Source organism: Oryctolagus cuniculus, chromosome 15, assembly GCF_964237555.1.
Source record: "Oryctolagus cuniculus chromosome 15, mOryCun1.1, whole genome shotgun sequence".
Taxonomy (NCBI): domain Eukaryota; kingdom Metazoa; phylum Chordata; class Mammalia; order Lagomorpha; family Leporidae; genus Oryctolagus; species Oryctolagus cuniculus.
This window is the reverse complement of record NC_091446.1, coordinates 8,608,826-8,629,855: the sequence shown is the minus strand read 5'-3', so window position 1 is coordinate 8,629,855 and position 21,030 is coordinate 8,608,826. Positions and strand designations below refer to the sequence as shown.

The window sequence follows — 21,030 nt, the reverse complement described above, 5'->3', positions numbered from 1 at the left end:
GCACACCACGCTGATCCGATGGCAGGAGCCAGGAGCCAGGTGCTTTTCCTGGTCTCCAATGGGGTGCAGGGCCCAAGCACCTGGGCCATCCTCCACTGCACTCCCTGGCCACAGCAGAGGGCTGGCCTGGAAGAGGGGCAACCGGGACAGAATCCGGCGCCCCGACCGGGACTAGAACCCGGTGTGCGGGCGCCGCTAGGCGGAGGATTAGCCTAGTGAGCCGCGGCGCCGGCTTGAATGGACTTTCTTAAGAGTTTACAATTATTCCAGAAACTTTTCCTGTTGATTTTCCGACCCCCTGAGAGGGAAAGAACTCTAGTGGAGAGGTGGCAGGTCCAGGGCTGGGAGGAGTGAGGTGTGAAAAAAGTCCTTAATTGATGGCATTAATTAATTAATACGGCATTGGGCTCACCTCAGCCGAAAGCTATGTGACCTTGGGCTGCTTAACCTCTCTTGTTTTCTTTTTTAAGGAAAATTGTTTTATAAAGCCTCCCAGGGATCTTTTTTTTTTTTTTTTAATGTAAATAAGAGAGATGTAGCCCTTCACAGGGCACAGTCAGCTCCACAGCGGGGAGTTTTGCAGGCGCCAAGCACTTACCTAGAATTTAAGAAAAGAAACAGTGTCTGAATACAGGAGCACTTGACACTCTACAGCGGTTCTGCTGCCTTCTCACTACTTCCTGGTGACTCCAGCTCCCTCAGATCTGCCTGTCTGACCTTTTGCCCAGAGAGATGATTCAGGCCAGGCCTGGGGTTTCTCTCTAGAATATCTGCAGTAGTGATGCCGTTCTTCCTGGGCTCACACCCAGTTGTATGTTCATTAGGGCTTTTAAGGAAAGAATCCTTTCTTTTTTGCTCTTAAATCCAAAAAAATCAATCACTTAGAGATATTTTAGTGCTTCCACAAAAACTGTATTTCTATGAGAAAAAATATTTGTACAAAACAGATTGACTTTAATATTTTTTGCTTCATTACTGTGAATAAAGGTACTTGTGGAAGGATTCGTGCATTTTACAGATGGAGAAACTTGATGTGGTTTAATAACATTTCCTGTGCTTACTCTTTACTTTGTGAGGGTGGAGGAAGGAAGGGGAAGTGTTTCTTTTTTTTTTTTTTTTTTTTAACTTGCAGAGCATTAAAAATGTGAAATCATATGATAAAATCATACACTAAAAGCTGAAAACCAACGTCCAAAAGTTGAATTAGGAGTTCAGGGCCTGGGTAGCCAAAGGGAGACAAAGTTTCATTTATCTCCGCACCAAGTGGGGAGGGTAGTGTGCAGGGTTTTCAGTGCTTGGCATTTCTGATTGTGGGTTCGTATCAGAATAATTAAGTGGTGATTGACATTGGACATCCTTAGAAACAGAAGTGTTATGTCTGTGTTCATTTCTGGTAGATGAAAAACTGGAAGAGAAGATACTTTCAGTTGGATGAAAACACAATAGGCTACTTCAAATCTGAACTGGTATGTCACTGTTATGTTTGAAAATGTTTGAATTGTGTTACGTTGTTTTCATGCTGCTAGAGTAGTTCTCATTTGTACCTGCAGTTCAGTTGATCTTGTGATGGTCTTGGTTAATAGTATTTTCCTTAAGTAAAAAGACCGTATATTCAAAGAAGCATTCCACCTTGAGCAATCTGGAAGTGTCAGAGCCGCCTCATCTGTAGAATGCCTCTGCACGAGGCATCACTGGGGGAGCAGGTGCACAGAATTCAGTCCCTAAAGGCCAAAAGTTAGCCCTTTGTGCTTCTGCCTCTTCCTTGCCTCTTGGCATTTTCTTTTCTGACTCAGATACCTTTGAATTGCCTCACATGAGGTGTGCTTGTCCTTTCTGAAGGTGCAGACTGAGCAGCATTCTTACATGAGGTACTGTTGGGTGCCACGAGCCTTGTGGTGGATTGTAGATAGTGAGGATGAGTTCTGCACCTCTCCTTATTGTATGGGACCTTTGAGAGGACCTTTGTTTGAAGGCACCAGAATAGCATTGACTGATAGAACTTTGTACACGGATGGAAGTGTTCCATATTTGTGTGGTCCAGTGCCTCTGGCTACATGTGGCAACTGAGCATTGAAAATATAGCTAGGACTACTGAGGAACTATTTCATTTTAAAACCAAAAATGATTTCTTTTCCACTAATTTAGGTTTATGGAGTTCCACATCACTAGGAGAGTGGGGCACTAAGAATAGGAAGGGGATAGTTTGAGAGTCACTTCAAGGGTCAGTTCTTCTGGGAAGCTTCTGAGGGGAGGAGGAGGAGAGAAGCGGAGTTACCTGGTGTGGGCCATCAGTGCCTGTGCAGGATGAGGATGTGGTCTCCTCAGGGTACTAGCCCAGTATGGAGTTTGGGACAGGAATGTGTTCACAGGGGAAGAGGGTGGTGGCAGAAATGAGAGAGTGGTTCCATATGTACTTACTGATAAAACAAGGGAAATATTAAGAATAGTGAAAGCCAAATTTCTTGTTGTCAAAGGGGTGACAGATAAGCAAAAGGAAGTTTTTAAGATTGTATTAATTTGAGAGGCTGATTTACAGAGAGAGAGAGACAGAGACAAAGGGAGAGAGGTCTTCTATCTGCTGGTTAACTCTCCAAATGGCTGCAACGGCTGGAGCTGGGCTGATTCGAAGCCAGGAGCCAGGAGCTTCTTCCGGGTCTCCCACGTAAGTGAGGAGTCCAAGCATGTGGGCCATCTTGCACTGCTTTTCCAGGCCATTAGCAGAGAGCTGGATCAGAAGTGGAGCAGCCGGGACACAAACTGGAGTCCATATGGGATGCATATACAGACGGGGGTTAACCTACTCCAAGCTCCTGCTACCAAGCTCGTACTTCTGATTCCATTTTTTCTACTAGATTCTGAAATGCTCTGGTATTGATGTAACTTTAAACAACACAGATAGATGTAGGAATAAATATATAATATAGGCATGTGTTGACAAATATGTATATAATATTTTCCCTAGTTCTTTCCCCTGAAAAAAAATCACCATTTTGCACTGAAAGAGACCTAGGCTGTGTGGAGAAATGGCGCATTCCAGATGTAGGATGAGAACTAAATGTAAGAGTGAGCAGGACCGTCTGTGACAGAAAGCATGGAAGTGCTCACAGAGAGAAGGGGACATGAAAAAACACCCCAAAAACCACTGGAAATTCACCACTTTGGCCATTCTTTTTGAATGCTTGACTTAGTATAGAGTTAATTGTATGTGTATAAAGTTAATTGAAAATAGATCTTAGTAAAAAATCAGAATGGGAATAGGAGAGGGAGGAGAAAGCAGGGTGGGTGTGTGGGTGGGAGTGTGGGTATAGTGGGAAGAATCACTATGTTCCTAAAGTTGTATTTATGAAATGCATGAAGTTTGTATTCCTTAAATAAAAGGTTTCTGGGGGCCGGCAACGTGGCTCACTTGGTTAATGCTCTGCCTGAGGTGCCGGCATCCCATATGGGCGCTGGGTTCTAGTCCCAGTTGTTCCTCTTCCAGTCCAGCTCTCTGCTGTATCCCGGGAGGGCAGCAGAGGATGGCCCAAGTGCTTGGGCCCTGCACCCACATGGGAGGCCGGGAGGAAGCACCTGGCTCCTGGCTTTGGATCGGCGCAGCACCGGCCATAGCGGCCGTCTGGGGAGTGAACCAGCGGAAGGAAGACCTTCCTCTCTGTCTCTCTGTCACCGTCTATAACTCTACCTGTCCAAAAAAAAAAAAAGGTTTCTGGGGGGAAAAATCCTGTAGTTCCCAGCTCTCCATCCCCATGCTTTAAAAATAAATCCAAATTTCCTAGCCTGAAAAAAAAAATATTTATTTGAAATGCAGAGTTTAGAGAGTGAGAGGAGACACACATGCACACGCGTGCGCATACACACACACACACACACACACACACACGCCTACCTTCCATCGGCTGGTTAACTCCCCAAGTGGCTACAACGGCTGGAGCTGAGTGGTCTGAAGCCAGGAGCTGAGAACTTCTGTTGGGTCTCCCACATAAGTGCAGGGGCCCAAGGACTCGGGCTGTCTTCTGCTGCTGTTTTCCTGGGCACATTTGCAGGGAGTGGGATTGGAAGTGGAGTAGCCAGGACTCAAACCAGTAAGCTGCCACACCATAGCGCCAGTCCCCACGAAAGCCACTTTGAAAACATTCCCACTCACCACATTTGGGTGTATGAGGATACCAAAATAATGATGTCACCAAAGAGAAGTCCACTGAGTAAAACAGGAATCCAGGAACCTGATGGAGTGGTGTTATGTATCTATGTATGATGAAGAACTCATATTACATAGTTTTAAAATAACTGCCTACAAAATAGATACTAAGTTAACAAGGAGAGGGTTACTTATAGTGAAGAAGCTGGCAGATATCAGTTTAAGGAGGTGGTCAGATAACTAAAAAGAACATCAGTGATGAGATAAATTGAAATCAGCTGGGGCCGGCACTGTGGCGTAGCAGGTTAAGCTTCGGCCTGCAGTACCAGCATCCCATATGGGTGCCAGTTCGAGTCCTGGCTGTTCCACTTCTGATCCAGCTCTCTGCTGTGGCCTGGGAAAGCAGTGGAAGATGGCCCAAGTCTTTGGGCCCCTGCACCCATGTGGGAGACCCAGAAGAAGCTCCTGGCTCCTGGCTTTGAATCGGCATGGCTCTGGCCATTGTGGCCATTCGGGGAGTAAACCAGCAGAAGGAAGACCTCTCTTTCTGTGTGGTTCTGACTTTGAAATAAATAAATCTTTTTAAAAAACAACAAAGAAATCTAGGCTGGTGCCATGGCTCACTTGGCTAATCCTCCGCCTGCGGTGCCGACACCCTGGGTTCTAGTCCTGGTTTGGGCACCGGGTTCTAGTCCTGGTTGCTCCTCTTCCAGTCCAGCTCTCTGCTGTGGCCCGGGAGTGCAATGGAGGATGGCCCAAGTGCTTGGGTCCCTGCACCTGCATGGGAGACTGGGAGGAAGCTCCGGCTCCTGGCTTCGGATCGGCGCAGCACCGGCTGTAGCAGCCATTAGGGGAGTGAACCAACAGAAGGAAGACCTTTCTCTCTGTCTCTCTCTGTCTATAGCTCTCTCTGTCTGTCTCTCTCTCTCTCACTATCTTAAAACAACAACAACAACCAAAGAAATCAGCTACCAACTGGCAGGATAGCGTGAGAGAGCACAGCAGCTTATCAATGACAGTCCTGCCTAAGATACAGAGTCTGCAGGGAAGCATTAGACACACTCAAGAAGTGAGGGACATTATGCAAAATAACTGCCTTGTAGTCTTCATTATGAAAGTCAGAGAAAGAATGAGGAACTGTTCCAAACCAAAGGGTGAAAAAGAAATGTGTGATAAGCAGAAGTAGTCGTGATTCTGGACTCAGTCCCTTCGCTGCAATGAAAGGCATTTTAAGGAGTTTCCTGATTCTGATGGTTGAACTGTGGTTGTGTAAGAGCATATTCTTTAGGAAATAGGTACTCATATATGTATTCATAGGGAGTGTGGTGCAGGTCAGCGACTCACTCTGCAGTGGTCCGGAAAATCAGTTCTTGTGCTATTTTTTCAACCTTGTATAAAATTGTGATTGTTTGAAAGTTTAAAAAAGGTGAGAGAAAATTGAGGGGAAAATATCTAGCAGGAAAATGAACAAAAGACATTAATAGAAAATTCATGTTAAAGGAAATGAAAATGGACTCTTAGATAAGATATTCAACATCGTTCATTATTGGAGAAATGCAGATTAAAGCTGATTAGGGATGCCTGCATCCTGCATCAGAGTATCAGTGTGAGCCCTGGCACTCTGCTTCCAACCCAGCTTCCTGCTAATAAGCCTGGGAGGCAGCAGATGATGGCTCGAGTGCTTGGGTCCCTGCCACCCAAGTGGGACACCCAGATGCAGTTCTGGGTTCTATACCTGGTGCCAGTTTCTGATTCCAGCTTCCAGCTACTGCAGAGCCTGAGAGACACTGGTGAGGAGAGCTCAGGTGGTTGGATTTCTGGCATCCACATGGAGACCTGGATTGAGTCCCAGGCTTCCAGGTTTGGCCTCCCAGCCTTGTATGCATTTGGGAGTGACTCAACGAATGGAATGTCTCTCTCTTGTCAAGTAAAGCATAATCATACAGAGAAGTAGCAGATGTGCTGGCACTTAGTGGAAGTTCAGTTGAGAGTTAAAATAATGTGTTAATTAAGAGTACATTTGAACATAACATTAGAGGTTAAAATTGTGTGTTAGTCTAAGAGTAATATTTCTAAAATAACGTTAGAAGTTGCTGCTCTGATGTTGTGACATCCCAGAAGAGGAGGTAGTGTGCTGGGTACACACGTGTCCATGCAGAGTGTAATGGTGAATGCCCTTGATAAGCTACACTGTCTCTAAGACCAGAAACTGTGTCAGACAACAGTGGATATAGGCTGCAGGATTTGAGCTGTTCTGATGCTGGGTAGTTTAAGAAGGTAAACTGATGTCTTAGATGTACTTCAAGAAGGAATCACGAATTTCACATTGATCTCCAAATAAGACAGTTAGTCCTTACAAGGATTTTAAGAATAAATGTCCTGTTTGTTTGTTTGTTGCCAGGAAAAGGAACCTCTCCGTGTAATACCACTTAAAGAGGTTCATAAAGTCCAGGAATGTAAGCAAAGGTAAGGAGCAGCTACGACTTGATGCCTGCTGGCACAGCTTACTCGTGGAGAGTACTGCTGTGGTTTCATTAGTCTGCTCGCAAATTGTGTTTCTCTGTACTGATTCTAGTATTAAACTTTTTTGTAGTTGGAATATGCTAGACATTTCAAAACCCCTGAGATATTCTGTCACTTGAACTTACTTGAAAAGTAGGAAACAGAATCTTCTTGTTCCTTCATTTGAAAACTAAAAATTTATAAACAGCCTATTTATGGCAGGGAAAAAATTTAATGTGAACAACTTACACCACCAGATTTGATAAATGTGTTATTTATTTTAGTGTTTCAAAGATGCTACAGAATAGAGCTACAAGAAAATGCTTGAGCTGTGCCACTGTTTCTTTAAGGAAACTAATTTCACAGTTAAAAACTTTGAGCTTTAAAATTGTTTTATGAACCATTTGTAAAGCTATAATGCACAAAAAAATTAGTACAAACAAAATAAATGGGAAAGATAATTTGATTTTGTTAAATTAGTGTCTTATCTATTACTTTTTATTGGCACATTTGTGTAGCAAATAAACAAAAGAAAGAAAAACTGTCAACTAACTGTTATTTATGTATAACTGGATACTTTTTTTTTCCTAACAGTGACATAATGATGAGGGACAACCTCTTTGAAATTGTAACAACATCAAGAACCTTCTATGTACAGGTAAAATACTTATTTGGAAATTATAGATCCTGCCAAACCGATACTTTTAGAGGTGAAACAAGCACACATAAGCTTGTTGCCTTTAAGGTTAAGGAAATAGGACAACCGTAACTTACCAGTGTAATAAAAGGATATTGTAGGAATTGTGTTGAGAATTATTGGTAAGTTATTTGTTCAGCAAATAGGGAAATTCTTTGTTATGAATTAGTGAAATAAAGTCAGGGAAGTGTTTTAACTTATGTTTAAATTGTGTACCTTCAAATTGGATTGTTGCACATGCTTTGGAATTTTAATTTTAGTTTTATTTCCTTTTTATTGGTGTGAAAGGGGGCACAGATACCTATAACAGAACTAGGCAATAAATCTGACTAATAGTAAGCATTCTGTATTTGAGTTTAAAATTTTGCTTACTCTATTGAATTATTCAAGTATAAAGTTTTTTAAAAGAATATCTGGAGGGCGGGTATTTGGCCTTGCAGTTGATGCCTGAATCCACGTAGGAGCCTGGGTTGGACACCGGGCTACACCTCCCTGCGAGTGCAGGCCCTAGGAGGCAGCCATGATGGCTCAGTTAACTGGCTTCTGGCTGCCAATGTGGGAGACCTGCAGTGACTTCCCAGCTCTGGCATTTGAGCAGTGAACCGGTGGATGGGAGCATTCTCTCTCTCTGCCTCTCAGAAAAAATAAGGACAATAAAAACAAAAACACTTTGGTTTTGTTTTATAAGTTATATCTGCTAATTGCAGAAAATTTAGAAAATTCAGAGAGAGATTAAGAAAGTAGTGGTTTTGGCCGGCGCCGTGGCTCACTAGGCTAATCCTCGGGTTCTAGTCTCGGTCGGGGCGCCGGATTCTGTCCCGGTTGCCCCTCTTCCAGGCAGCTCTCTGCTGTGGCCAGAGAGTGCAGTGGAGGATGGCCCAAGTCCTTGGGCCCTGCTCCCCATGGGAGACCAGGATAAGTACCTGGCTCCTGCCATTGGATCAGCGTGGTGTGCCAGCCGCAGCACGCGGGCTGTGGCGGCCATTGGAGGGTGAACCAACGGCAAAGGAAGACCTTTCTCTCTGTCTCTCTCTCTCATTGTCCACTCTGCCTGTCAAAAAAAAAAAAAAAAAAAAGTAGTGGTTTATAAAAATCACACTCCCTAATTCAGGCAGCCATTCTTGTTTTGTTATTTATTAAGTCGTATCAAGTGTGGAGTCATACAGAGGGTGTTGTGTTGTTCTATCCTGTTTGTGTCAGGCATTGTGCTGTTTTCCTCCCATGTCATTAGTTAGAGCTGCCCTATATTACATTGTATAGATATTCCACAAGTGAATGGTTTATTGTTGTATTATTAAACTCATTTACATTGTTTTTATACATTTTATGTGTTAAATAATGTGGTGAGGAACATAAATTCACCCAAATTTCTTATTTCTTTAAGATAAATTTCCAGATTAAGATGAACTGTCAGAGTGTGAACCTTTCACTTTATCAAATTGATTTCTAGAATTGTGTCCCTATTAGCAATGAATAAAAGTATATTCTACTTTTGCATTTGAGTCTTTCCTTTTAAAAAGCCTTTGTTAGTATTACTGATTCAAAAATATTACTCTGTGTCTTTAAAATGTTTAAACTTTTAGAGACTAGAATTTGCTTAGACTTCTGTTTAGAAGTAGATCCTAGATTTACTTGTAGAAATAAGAGATTCTAGAATTGTAGACTCTAGCAGTCAGGGGTAGCGTCTCTTACCTATTTGGGACCTTGTTGCATGAGATTAATTTCATAGTGAGGTTTGGAAAGGAGGGCAGGCAGAGATCTTCACACGCTGCTTCACTCCCCGGATGCCTTCAGCAGGTCAGGCGGAAGCCCCGAACTCAGTCCAGGTCTCCCTGTGGTGGCAGGGACTCAGGAACTTGAACCGTGACCGCTGCTCCCCAGGACCTGTGTTAGCTGGAGGCTGGGATCTGAAGTGGGCTCAGGACTTGAACCCAAGAGCACTTGGACGCAGGTGTCCAGGAGGCATCTTAACCGCTGTGCCAATCACCTGTCCCATAGTAGGATTTTAAATTCACTGTGGAAGCTTGGCCCAATCAAGGAGTATGATACTTTGGACCATGACTACTAATGCTTCTTTAGGAATTGAGTGTACTGATAGAAATGATTTCTAGAAAAAGAGTATGTAAAATGATGTAAAACAATTTTTAATTACACAATTATATAAATATTGTTGGCAGATTGGCAGTTGATAGAGGGAATAAGAAGGACCTTGTTTTGACTTCTTCCTCTCCTTGTTTTCTCTCTGGAAGTTTTCATTATTGACATTTTTGTTGTTTCCGATTTAAGTGCCTAACTTACGTCGCATTACAGTAACTTACCCAGCAAGACTTGGTTTTCAAAAGTGATTTCTAGGGACAGGCATTTGGCACAGTGATTAAATTGCCATTTGAAACCTCCACATTCCGTATTGGAGTGCCTGGTTCAAGTCCTGCCGCTGCTTCTGATCCAGCTTCCTGCTAACGCACACCAGGGGAAGTCCTTGGGTGCCCACCCACATCTGAGGCTGTTGGCTTCAGCCTGGCCCAGCCTGGGGTGTTGCAGGTATCTGGGGAGTGAGCCAGCAAATGAAAGATCTCTCTCTCTCTGTCACTTTCTACCTTTCAAATAAAATGAAAATCAATTTAAAAAATTTTCAAGGTAATTTCTAAAATACTTTGGAAATCATCGCATTAGAATGATTTTGTTGCTGACAGTCTAAGTTACCAAGATAAATGCATGGGATTTGTAGACGTGGATGTGATGTTGAAGAAAAATGGAGTGACTGAGTCCCTTCCCCCTCAGGCCGACAGCCCCGAGGAGATGCACAGCTGGATTAAGGCAGTCTCTGGCGCCATCGTGGCCCAGCGGGGGCCCGGCAGATCGGCAGCTGCTGTATGTTTCCTGCTCTCTGGAGCAGTCCTCCCTTGGGCCTTCCCACCCTGTCAAGTTGTTTCCCTTCCTCTTCCCCAATCCTTCCGATTTCTTTCTTTTTTGAGATTTAGTTGCATGTTGACGTTCATACCAATTGGACTTGCAAAAAATAATGCATTTCTAATTTAATGCTTCCTTGTAGTGTTATGTATATATAACTTTCTGTGCACTGTATTGTGTTAAATGCACAAACAGGGCAACTGAAGAATAAACATTTCCTTGCTTTGTTTTAGGAATTCTTACTTATTGGCAGATCTAGAGTTGCTATACTCTGTCAGATTCTTAGTATGGTCTGTGGCCTAATCATGGAAGGTACTTTTCAGTTGTAGCATTACAGTTTCGTGAACTTTTCAATTTCCTCTTTAACTCCTGCAGTTTCAGTTAAGGGCATTTTCACTTAATAGTGCCGTAAGATCCCTGAGCAAGCCGGAGCCTTGGCAGTGTTGTGCTCCTAGTCAGCATTTCCATTGTGCTGTCATTTGAAAGCCTGCTTCTGAAAACTGCCTTCTCTGTGATAGTTTGATAGTAAAATTGAAACAGCTAAGTAGTAAGAAAAAAAATCAGTTTATTTCTTATGCTCATGTACAATCATAGGAATTAGATTTGGCTTTGTAATACTTTGGGCACTGGTTTCTGATCTGAAACTATAAATTCTCAGAAGTGAAAAATTGTAAAATATCTTAAAATGTCATGCACAGAAAGTCTGGTAGGTGACGTGATAGCCTCTTACGTCCAGATTCGTTATGAACGCTAGATATTCTGCATTTCTAATATTTTTCCTGGTATCAGTGTTGTGGTAATACCATCTTTTAATAGTTTCCTGGTAGTGATACCTATAGTCCTATAAATAGAAATCCATTTTCTCCTTTCTTTAGTCAGGAATACCTAAGAAGTCACTTTCATAGATGATAGTTTTGTAACTGCCTGTGTTCTATGTGACTTTTTCAGCAGTCAAGTATGAGACACTCTGCAAAAACAGTGTCTGTTGGCAAGAGGGAAAGTTGGAGAAGGGCGTTTGTGTTTTGTGCTTTGTGGTGGGGGCACACTGGACTGTCGAGCTGTGACTATCAGCAGACCTTTCTCTTTCCTCCTCTCCCCAGTATAGGTTAACTCTAATCTTAGCTTTGCACTGTGTTCCAGATGCGGCAGGCCAGAAGGCTGTCGAACCCTTGTATACAGAGGTATACATCAAGAGCTGGTGAATGCAGCACGTATGTGGGCCTCACGCAAACGTGCCTTCCTAGTAGAGGGCCCGGACTCACTCACTACTTACAACTGATCGTAGAAAGTTGAGTTAACCAAACTGCCTTTTGCAGTTATCATAACTGATTTTGTCAACACTAACATAAACTATTTCACTAGTCATCAGGTTGGATATGCGTATTAAAAAAAGATAATTAAAAAAATACAACTTTACTAATAGAGACATTAAGCTAGCTTCTAAAAATTAATTTACTGAGTTGCTGCAGGAGTTTTGATTTCTATATTTTATGTATTTTCAGCTTTTTACTATTACAACGCTTGAAATGTTCCTTTGTTTAATTGTATATGCAAACTCATGCATGCATATGCATTAGATAAGCTGTGCATTACTGTAAGTTGCATGGCATTTTAAACCTGTTAAAATTTAGCCATTTGATAGTATTTTGGTAATTTGTAGCACTTTGTTTTCAGAGGCACTGTTATCATGAATATACACAGTAAACTAGGAACTACATAGCAAAGCATTTAGAATGGTCATATTTAAGGATACCTTCAGATTTGATCTAGTTAATGCACATTAAAATTAATACAGCTGATAATTACTTCACAATTTTTAAAAAGATTAAATATGTACCCTTCATTAGCTTTAAAATATTAAGCCATATGAGTATATGATGTATTCAAAACTAAATAAATGAAATTAAATAAAAATTGATCTATGCTATTATTGGTTGCCATAAAATTCAAGGAAGTAAAACCTAAGTTTTGTTAAGACAGCTAGACAAAATAACATTTGAAAATATTAATTCCTGCTTATTAAAGAAATCTATGGCCTTTGATTTTTGTATTTTGCACTTTTTAAATCTCAGGATACGTGGGATAGTTCCTAGTGTTGATTTATATCACACTCTGAATAAAACCATAAAGCCCGCAGGCCCCTTGTTGAAAGCCGTTCACTGTGTTGCCGTTGGAACACTGTATCCCAGCTCAGCCTGGCTGAGTCCTCCACGTGTCGTAGGCTGCCGAATTTGGCTTTGGTGACGGAACTGGTTTCCTAGTGGACATGGTTGTTGGCTGTCGTTGCTTTAAACTCACCCCTAAAACGCATTGCTTTGGGAAAGAACTCGCACGTTTGTGCTGCATGGCTCATGCTTCTGCTGCGTGTGCGTGTGCGTGTGTGTGTCTGGGTGTTTTTCAGAGTTCAGTCTCACACCGAGTGACTGCCCTGAGCTCCCGGTGACCGTGTCTGACCGCCACTCCTCTTTGCAGGAGCATCCCGCCTGTGCTTCAGAGGCCAAGCACGCTCTCCGCCCTGCCGGGGCCGCCGCCGCCTCACATTCCACAGCCTCTCGCAGCAACTCTCTGGTCTCAAGCTTTGCCGTGGAGAAGCGAGGATTTTACGAATCTCTTGCCAAGGTCAAGTCAGGGAACTTCAAGGTCCAGGCTGTCTCTCCAAGAGAACCAGCTTCCAAAGTAACTGAGCGGGCCCTGCTAAAACCTCAGAGTACAAACGGCCCTCAGGAGGGAGAGTGTGACCCAGTGGACCTGGAGGACGCGAGCCTCCCGGTCAGTGACGTGTGAGGCGCGAGCACTGGAGCCGGCCGCCGCCTCCTCCCCTCGGCTTCCTTCCCTGAGGCGTCCAGCCGGAGATGACGGGGTGCATGTGTTACACTGCCTCTGCGGTGTGCTCAGCAAGCTGGTGAACCAAGAATCTAGCGAGTGGCCAAATGAAACAGAATTTGACAAAGAAAGAAAACCTAAGTGTTCCAGTGTCAGCTATCTGAAGCTTTGTGTGTTCTCATGTGGTTGGTAAAAACGTGTTTGTGCTAGTCTTGTTTTCATAGTGATCTTGAGTTTAATGTTTAACGACTTAAAATGTTAAAAATGCTTATTAATTTTATTTGAGTCATTTTAAAAAATGCTACTATGACTTCCCATTAAAGGTCAATATTTGCAAATTCTTATTGGTTAATATTATCAAATGATGATACCTAGACTCATGACGCTGTGGTGCTGTCTGATTTATTCTGCAATGTCGACTATTTTGAAATTATAACCATTTTTGATGCCATGGATCTCAAGGTGATTGGTGAGTTTTGTGTAGAGGAATTTATCAGACCATTGGTGAAGGTTATGAGTTACACCGGGTTAGAAAAAAAGGGAAAACTAGAATTCAAGCAATTATAGGATGGACATTTGTTTGAAAAAGCTTTGTCAGAGTGGCAGCAGCCAGCGCTTTTTTTCAGTGAAAATTATTTGGTAGAAAATTTGGGGGAGATCTGATTTTCTTATCAAAGTTCTGTAAATAGTTCTTATTTCTATATTTGGATCAGTAAAAGACCTCAAGTTTATATGTAAAGACATGACTGCCCTTAGGAATTATTGTGGCCTCTACTTTTTGTCTCTGATAACCTATATTCAAGTGCCTGTGTTTTTTCAACTTGTTTAGGAATGTTTTGAGATTAATATGCTTAATAGCCCTACATAATTGATTCTAAACGTTGGGGTAAAATTAATTTCCATTAGTATAGTTCAGTGTGTTAAATAAGGTTGCATTTTATGTTAGAGATACCAGAAAGCTGGTATTTTACTACCTGTGCAATATGTATGTTTTAAAAAGCAAATTTGAGTATACATTTAGTCATGAGGATATCATAAATATAAGCACCTCTCCTAAAAATCCCTATGGTTTCAGGTGTTGAATTGTAGACCAGTTTGAGCAAATACTGTGTTTGGTTCAAACATTTGCTTTAAGAAAACAGTCTTGAATTACACATGCTGCTATTTTTATATTTTTGCCTTTTGACTGTACTGTTTTGTCTTGAATTCATACATATCAGTTTCTCCTTTTCATTTTCTAAGATGACTTGTCACAGAGAGAGAGAGGTTTCCTCCTGCATTAGTGGGGTTCAGAGATTAAGATATATTATACTAGAAGTGCATGGTTTCAGTTCCATAATCTGAATGCGTAAGAAGGCACCACTCAACTTTTTTATTCATAAGCTAATATTTTTAAAGTTATATTTAGATTTTTTCTCTTATGCGGCTACATTTGAAAATGATAGAATGAACAGATTTTAAGTAGTCACCACTTTTCTGTTGATACATACATTATATTGGCTTCTTTGAAAGCTCCTTTTCCATGAACACACGGAAGAAACTTGGCAGACACTGTACTATTCGAGGCCTGATACTGTTCTCTTTGGTACAGCTTCCACACTGCATGTTCATTTTAGCATATTTTGGTATTGGTAACTTGATATATTTCATGGTAGCAAAATATGAACTCTATTTTGGGCCTTTTTATAAAAATACCTGTATGCAGTAGAATAGGAAGTGTTCTTGTGATTGTCAGGGTCTCCTAATATTTATCTCAATTCTTTTATAAGTCTATGAAAATTATTTAATTATTTTAAAACTTACACTTTTCTTGTAAATATTTCACATCTGAAATGTCAAAAAAAATCACTTTGAATACTTTTAATATTTGCTGCAGTTTTTTTCTGTGTATATAACATGTCTCCTTCTGGAATGGGGGTGTGTGCCTCCCCGTGGTTAATGTTGCGTCTGTCATCTTTATGTTAAACTGTTCAACACTGTAATGACTTGAGAATAAACTGCTCAGAATTCGTTCTGCCTCCTCATTTCTTTTGGTTCAGCTGATGTGTGAACAAGTAAATAAAGCTAGGATAGATAGTGTGGTCAAATGACTTTAAGAACAGAGTAAATTATTTGGTAACTTTTGAAAGAATAATGAAACTTCACATCTGTGAATTCTTTTTTTTTTTTTAATGATTTATTTATTTATTTGAAAGGAGGCAGAGAGAGAGAGAGGTTTTCCATCCGATGGTTCACTCCCCAGTTGGCCACAAAGGCCAGAACTGCGCCTCTTCCTGGTCTCCCACACGGGTGCAGGGACCCAAGGACTTGGGCCACCTTCCACTACTTTCCCAGGCCACAGCAGAGAGCTGGATCGGAGGTGGAGCAGCCGGGACTAGAACCAGTGCCCACATGGGATGCTGGCACTGCAGGCAGCAGCTTCACTCTGCCATAGTGCCGGCCCCACATTTGTGAATTCTTAAGGCTAGTTTCATGTGAAAATTGTGTAAGAAAAGGTGATCTGGGGAAAAAGAAACTCGCTAGTTTGCTTCATTAGGAACTTTTTGTCAAAAGCAGAATTAAGCATGTTGGTTCCAGATCTTCGTGTGAGTTACCTGGACTGCTGACCAGGTTCGGCTGTCGGTTAGACTGACGGTGACCTAACAGAGGACGTTTTGATCTCCAGCTGGGCCGTTGACGTGCACTCGTGGACAGCTCGATGTCCCGTGTGCTGCTTGCTCACCTTCCCTCCGCACATGCTCTGTGTGCGGGTGGCGCTGCGTGGCAGAGCTCAGCTCAGTGCTCAGCCAGGTGAAGCGCAAGTACTTCTTGAATGGACGCAGACAGGGCGTTACCGCACAGTGAGTGACCTGGATACTTTTTACAGAAGTGGACTGCCCTAGCTACTTGGAAATAGAGATCATTCTTTTAGAAATTCTTTCTACAAAGAAAACTTCAGTCACTTGAGGTGTCTCCTTTTGCTCCTTGGCTCCAGTCTGCTCTCAAACCCTCATTACACCCTGTCCTCAAAGGCAGCCAAGAATGAGCGAGCGCGTGTGTCTCGCCTGCTCCTGACCCACTCGGAGCAGGCGTGAACACCAAAGCTGAGCGGCGGCGTTGGGATCAGGGAGGCCAAGCTCCTGCAGTCAGTGCGTGCTGAGGGAACTGGAGACCTGGCAGCAGGAGGGGTCTGCATTGACCCATGGGACTAATGAGCCGCAGAGCCACAGCTGTTGCCTTCTCACTGTTGAGAGCATCGTCCGGATCTCTACTCTGAGCTTGAGTAGATGAGCCCAGCTGAGTACACTGGGGTGCTTCCGGATGTCCGTGTGGGAGTCCCTCCCTCTCCTACATGTGGTCATTGCTCTACTCTTTCTCAGTTTCTTCCGAGACCACTTTTCTGTGATGTGCTGTCTTCACCTTGGCATCAGCCTCTTGCTCAGTCAGGTGGCACTGAGAGCCCACCTCCGGAGCTGCCACTGCAACACTCAGCACGTGTGTTCTAGTCCCTGCTGCTTCGATGCGCTAGCATGCGTGTTGAGTTTGGTTCTCTTGTGAGGTTGTACATGGTTTTTATTGCTCCAAGGATGCTTTCTGTATGACGCTCATACCTGTTTCAAAACCCTTTGAAAAGGCACCGTCTGCAGTGGTAGTGTTGGGGAAGCGCTCCAGCGATTTCCAGGACCTTATCTGGATGTAACAAGGGAGTTTCAATTTTTTTTACCACGCCCTGGCGGCTTATTTTTCTGAAAGATTTTTCTCATCAGAAGTGCTGTCGTGGGGCTGGCGCCATGGCTCACTTGGCTAATCCTCCACCTGTGGCACCGGCATCCCATTTGGGTGCCAGGTTCTAGTCCCGGTTGCTCCTCTTCCAGTCCAGCTCTCTGCTGTGGCCCGGGAAGGCAGTGGAGGATGGCCCAAGTGCTTGGGCCCTGCACCCACATGGGAGACCAGGAGGAAGCACCTGGCTCCTGGCTTCGGATCAGCGTAGCTCCAGCCGTGGCGGCCATTTGGGGAGTGAACCAACGGAAGGAAGACCTTTCTCTCTGTCTCTCTGTCTAATTCTGTAAAAAATAGAAGAAGAAGTGCTGTCGCTTATGTAACCTGTATTTCCTTGTTCCCATCAGCCACGAGAGCCGGCTTCAGCCTGGGTAACAGTTTCTGGAACATTGGCTGGGAGTCTCCCTTCCTGAAAGTGACACATTGCACCCTGGGTCCTCCCTCCTGCCACCGTGTGTGTCTGCTACTGCTCTGCTGTAGCTACCTTACAGATAGGTAGCCATGTTTTGTGGCTGTATTATTTTTACTTAAAACTTACTCATGGGCACATTTTACCCATTTTTAAAAAGACTTACTTAATGCAGAGAACGTAAATGCCGCCTTTCGCATGAAAAGTCCCCTTCCGCCTGTTTGTCACTGGTGTGTGAAACTGAGTCCTGGGGCTGCAGTCAGCGTCTGCTGCCTGCCGTGTGTGGCTTTGGGACTATGTCTACGTTTTATATTGAACTTCACTTTCTACATTTTGTAAAATGATGAGATTGGATAAAGGTTATCTGTCTTTTTAAGATTTATTTTATGTGGAAGGCAGAGTTAGAGAAGAAGAGATAGATCTTCCATCCACTGGTCCACTCCCCAAATGGCCATAACAGCCCAGGGTTGACCAGGCCAAAGCCAGAAGTGTCTTCCAGGTCTCCCATGCAGGTGCAGGGGTCCAAGCACTTGGGCCATCCTCCACTGCTTCCCCAGGCCATAGCAGAGAGCTGGACTGGAAGAGGAGCAGCTGGGACTAGAACCGGCGCCCATATGGGATGCCAGCGCCGGCCCCTCGGCTTCCCTTTTAGTTCTGGCTGTAGGTCAAGAATTTTCCATAAGTGGTGCCTATCTTTGATCAGAGGTTCTGTTAACCACGTTAGTGAGGCAGGAATTATTTGTATCAGAAATGGAAAGATCTGACTGCTAAATACCAAGTCTGGTATAACCAGCTAATACCAGACCTTGCTGGTGTTTGCAGGGTCTAACACTCCATAGAGGACATAGAGAAACGCTCACTTACTTAGGTTTCTATTTCCATCCGTTATCTTACGGTATGAGACTCCAAGATGGTTTATTTGTAATACACTGTTCTTGAATGAGTTGTGAAAATCGTATGCTTTTCAAACGTTATGTAAAATTTGTGTTGAAAATATTGATTAATTGAAGTTAGTATTTACAATTTTGATTGATGAAATTCTAATAGTTATGGTATATTTAAAAGTGAGTGCTGCCTTACTGTGGAATAGTCATGTGGTAACAGCGCCACCTTTTGGTCACCTCATTACTAAATTTAAAGTACAAATTTAGAGTCGTAAAATATGTAATAATTTCAAAATTATATTTTATACAAAATATTTACAAATGATTTTCAAATTATGCTTTTGTTTTGGGATAATTGTAAATGCACATTAGTTGTACTAAATAATGGAACTCTGTACTCAGTTTTTTTTTCAATGATAACATCTTGAAAAACTAAGGCAGTATTACAACCAGCATTTAAAAATATTTTTAAAGATTTGTTTTATGTATTTGAAAGACATAGTGACAGAGAGAGAAGGATATATAGATAAATGTTATACCCACCGCTTCACTGCCCAAATGGCCATGATAGCCAGGGCTGGGCCAGGCGGAAGCCAGGAGCCAAAGCTTCATCATGGTCTCCCACATGGATGGCAGGGGCCGAGGACTTGGGCCATCTTCTGCTGTTTTCCCAGGTGCATTAGCAGGAAGCTGTATCCGAAGTGGAGCAGTTGTGACTTGAACCAATGCACTGATACGGGGTGCTGGTGTTGCAAGCAGTGACTTAACCAGGATTTTTTTTTTTATAAGTTTTTATTTACTTGAAAGGCAGAGAGAGAGACCCGGGGCCCTGCTGCCTGCCTGCCTCTGAGGCCTTGCAGTCCACGGCTTCCGAGGCCACCCATCAGCACAGGCCCTGCCACCCCACAAAGTGCAGAGGTTCAGGCAGTGGCAGGCAGGACCCAGAGACTGGGTCAGGTCTGGGGAATGCAGGCCCTGGGGAGGCCCCTTGATCCCTTCCCAAATGGTCACCCGTGGAATGAGGAGTGGAATGTGAGCCAGGTTTTGGCTGGAGCCCCCAGCGGGCTCACAAGACATGGCTTCTCCCGTGGCCCTTTGAGGAGACAGTCGGCTCTGAGGGACACGCCGGCTCTGGCCAGGGAAGCCCATCGCCAGAGGCCTTGCCTTCCCTGCAGGGGTGCTGGGTTAGGGAGAGGTGGGCCAGAGCTGGGCCTCAGGGCTCCGTGGAGCCTTCCTCATCACTCCACTCTCCATCTGCCTGTTCCTCCTGCAAGCAGGCCAGGGGTAGAAGATTCTGGATCAGTCTGTTGGGAAGCTAACATCGGGGCTGCTCAGGCTGACCAGTCATCTTGGGCCTCTGAGGCTTGGGGAGACGAATGGGCATCTGGGAGACACAGGCCAGGCCTTGGGGCCTGCTGGAACATCCCACTGGCTTTGCTGAAAGGACAGCAGACTCAGTTTGCTCTTCTGTGGAGACCGTGTGACCTGTAGGGTGGCCCTCTCTGTCCTGGCTCTTGGGTGCAGTAAGTGCTGGCCCATGACTACACTCGGGGCTGTGACACTCACAGAGGGCTCAGTCTCCACCCTCTGGGGTCCAGGACAACCGAAGACCCTGGCCTGACCTCCCAACCAGGGTCTAAAGTCACAGGGCAGGCGTGGCTGTTTGTGGTGGGATATTCCCCACCCCCGCCCGCCCGCCTCCTTGCTGCCAGGGATGCCCCGGAACCGGTCCTGAGACCCAGCCCAGAACAGTTTTCTGAAGCTTCTTAGAGAAGAACAGGTGGTGATGGAGGAGGGGGAAGGCCTTGGAGCAGGACTGCCAGTGCTGGGCACGCTCACCCCTGAGGGAGAACTGGGCAGCGGGGAGGCGGGAGCCCACCTTGGGGAGCGGGAGACAGGAGGCACTTGAAACCATCTGGGAGACCTGAAGTTGCCCGAGCACTGTGTCCTTGTCCAGGACCCACGCCTGCTTCAGTGTGTCCTGGAGGACTTCCTGGAGGACTTCCTGGAGGTGGTCCCAGGGCCTCTTCAGGAAGCATCAGGGTGGACAGCAGGCTGGAAGGGGCAGCACCCAGGCTGTGCCAGCCTCTGTGTGGGCAGGAGCTGGATGTCACTCCTGCCAGCCCTGGGGCTCGAGCCAAGCCCACAAGGGTGCTGACCAGGGGTGGCCTTCCGGGGCAGGGCCCACCCTCTCACTGTGGTCTGTGATGGTTTGGGGGTGAGGGTGGGGCTACAGGGGCCCCCTCAGTCCCCGCCCAGCTGGCCCTGCCTCACCAGGCCTGCTCCCTGAGGCCAAGTGGTGGACTCCTGGGATGCTGGCCCCGTCGTGGTCCTGAGGGCTGAGGAGGACACCACAGTGGCACGTGCTCACCCTCAAGGATCCAGACGTCCCGTGTCCTCAGGGCTAGGGGGAGCGGAGCTGTGAGGGCAGCAGGTGTGGGAATACCTGCTCCATCCAGGCCTGAGCAGGACCGGCTGGGAGATGGGTGCGTGGGGCGGGTGCCCCCAACACAGGGGCAGACCCCCAGAGGCTGCATCGCTCCGGGGCCTGAGCTGGACTTGAGTGGACTCATCCCCCTGGAGGCGGGGCCGTTCATGGTCCTGCAGGCCCGGAGGGAGGAGTGACAGGGCCTGGCCAGCACAAGCCATGCCTTGGAGACCCTTCCCCCCCCCACCCCGAAGCTGCTCTGTGCCCTTGAGGGCCACCCAGGAGCTGAGGGCTCAGTTCTGGGCTGCCCTCCAGGAGTGAGGCAGAAGCAGCCCCACTCGCTCGGATGGGTGTGGCCACATCGGGGCCTTGGGGAAGTCCCTCCTCCCCACTCGGGGCTCTGGGTTTCACCAGCTTTCCCAGCATCCCCACCTCCTTCCTGCTGCCCGAGTCGCGGCCGCAGCCTCCGCTGTGGGCCTG

At 45.1% G+C, this 21,030-nt stretch overlaps 1 protein-coding gene across 9 annotated transcripts in view; it reads left to right on the top strand.

Annotated features, from left to right (window-relative positions):
- PLEKHA1 (pleckstrin homology domain containing A1) overlaps positions 1-15,080 on the top strand; it is a 63,243-nt gene extending 48,163 nt beyond the window's left edge. For 2 of the 9 annotated variants that reach the window (XM_008270616.4, XM_051824324.2), the window contains 6 exons: positions 1,398-1,466; positions 6,540-6,604; positions 7,235-7,298; positions 10,119-10,208; positions 11,388-11,428; positions 12,720-15,080. In XM_008270616.4, coding sequence (XP_008268838.1) covers positions 1,398-1,466; positions 6,540-6,604; positions 7,235-7,298; positions 10,119-10,208; positions 11,388-11,428; positions 12,720-12,927 — 537 coding nt within the window. In that variant the 3' untranslated portion in view covers positions 12,928-15,080. Of the gene's footprint in view, positions 1-1,397; positions 1,467-6,539; positions 6,605-7,234; positions 7,299-10,118; positions 10,209-11,387; positions 11,536-12,719 lie in introns of all 9 variants that reach the window. The other 7 variants (XM_051824321.2, XM_051824320.2, XM_051824323.2 and 4 more) reach the window with 4 other exon arrangements.
- Positions 15,081-21,030: the final 5,950 nt, after the last annotated feature.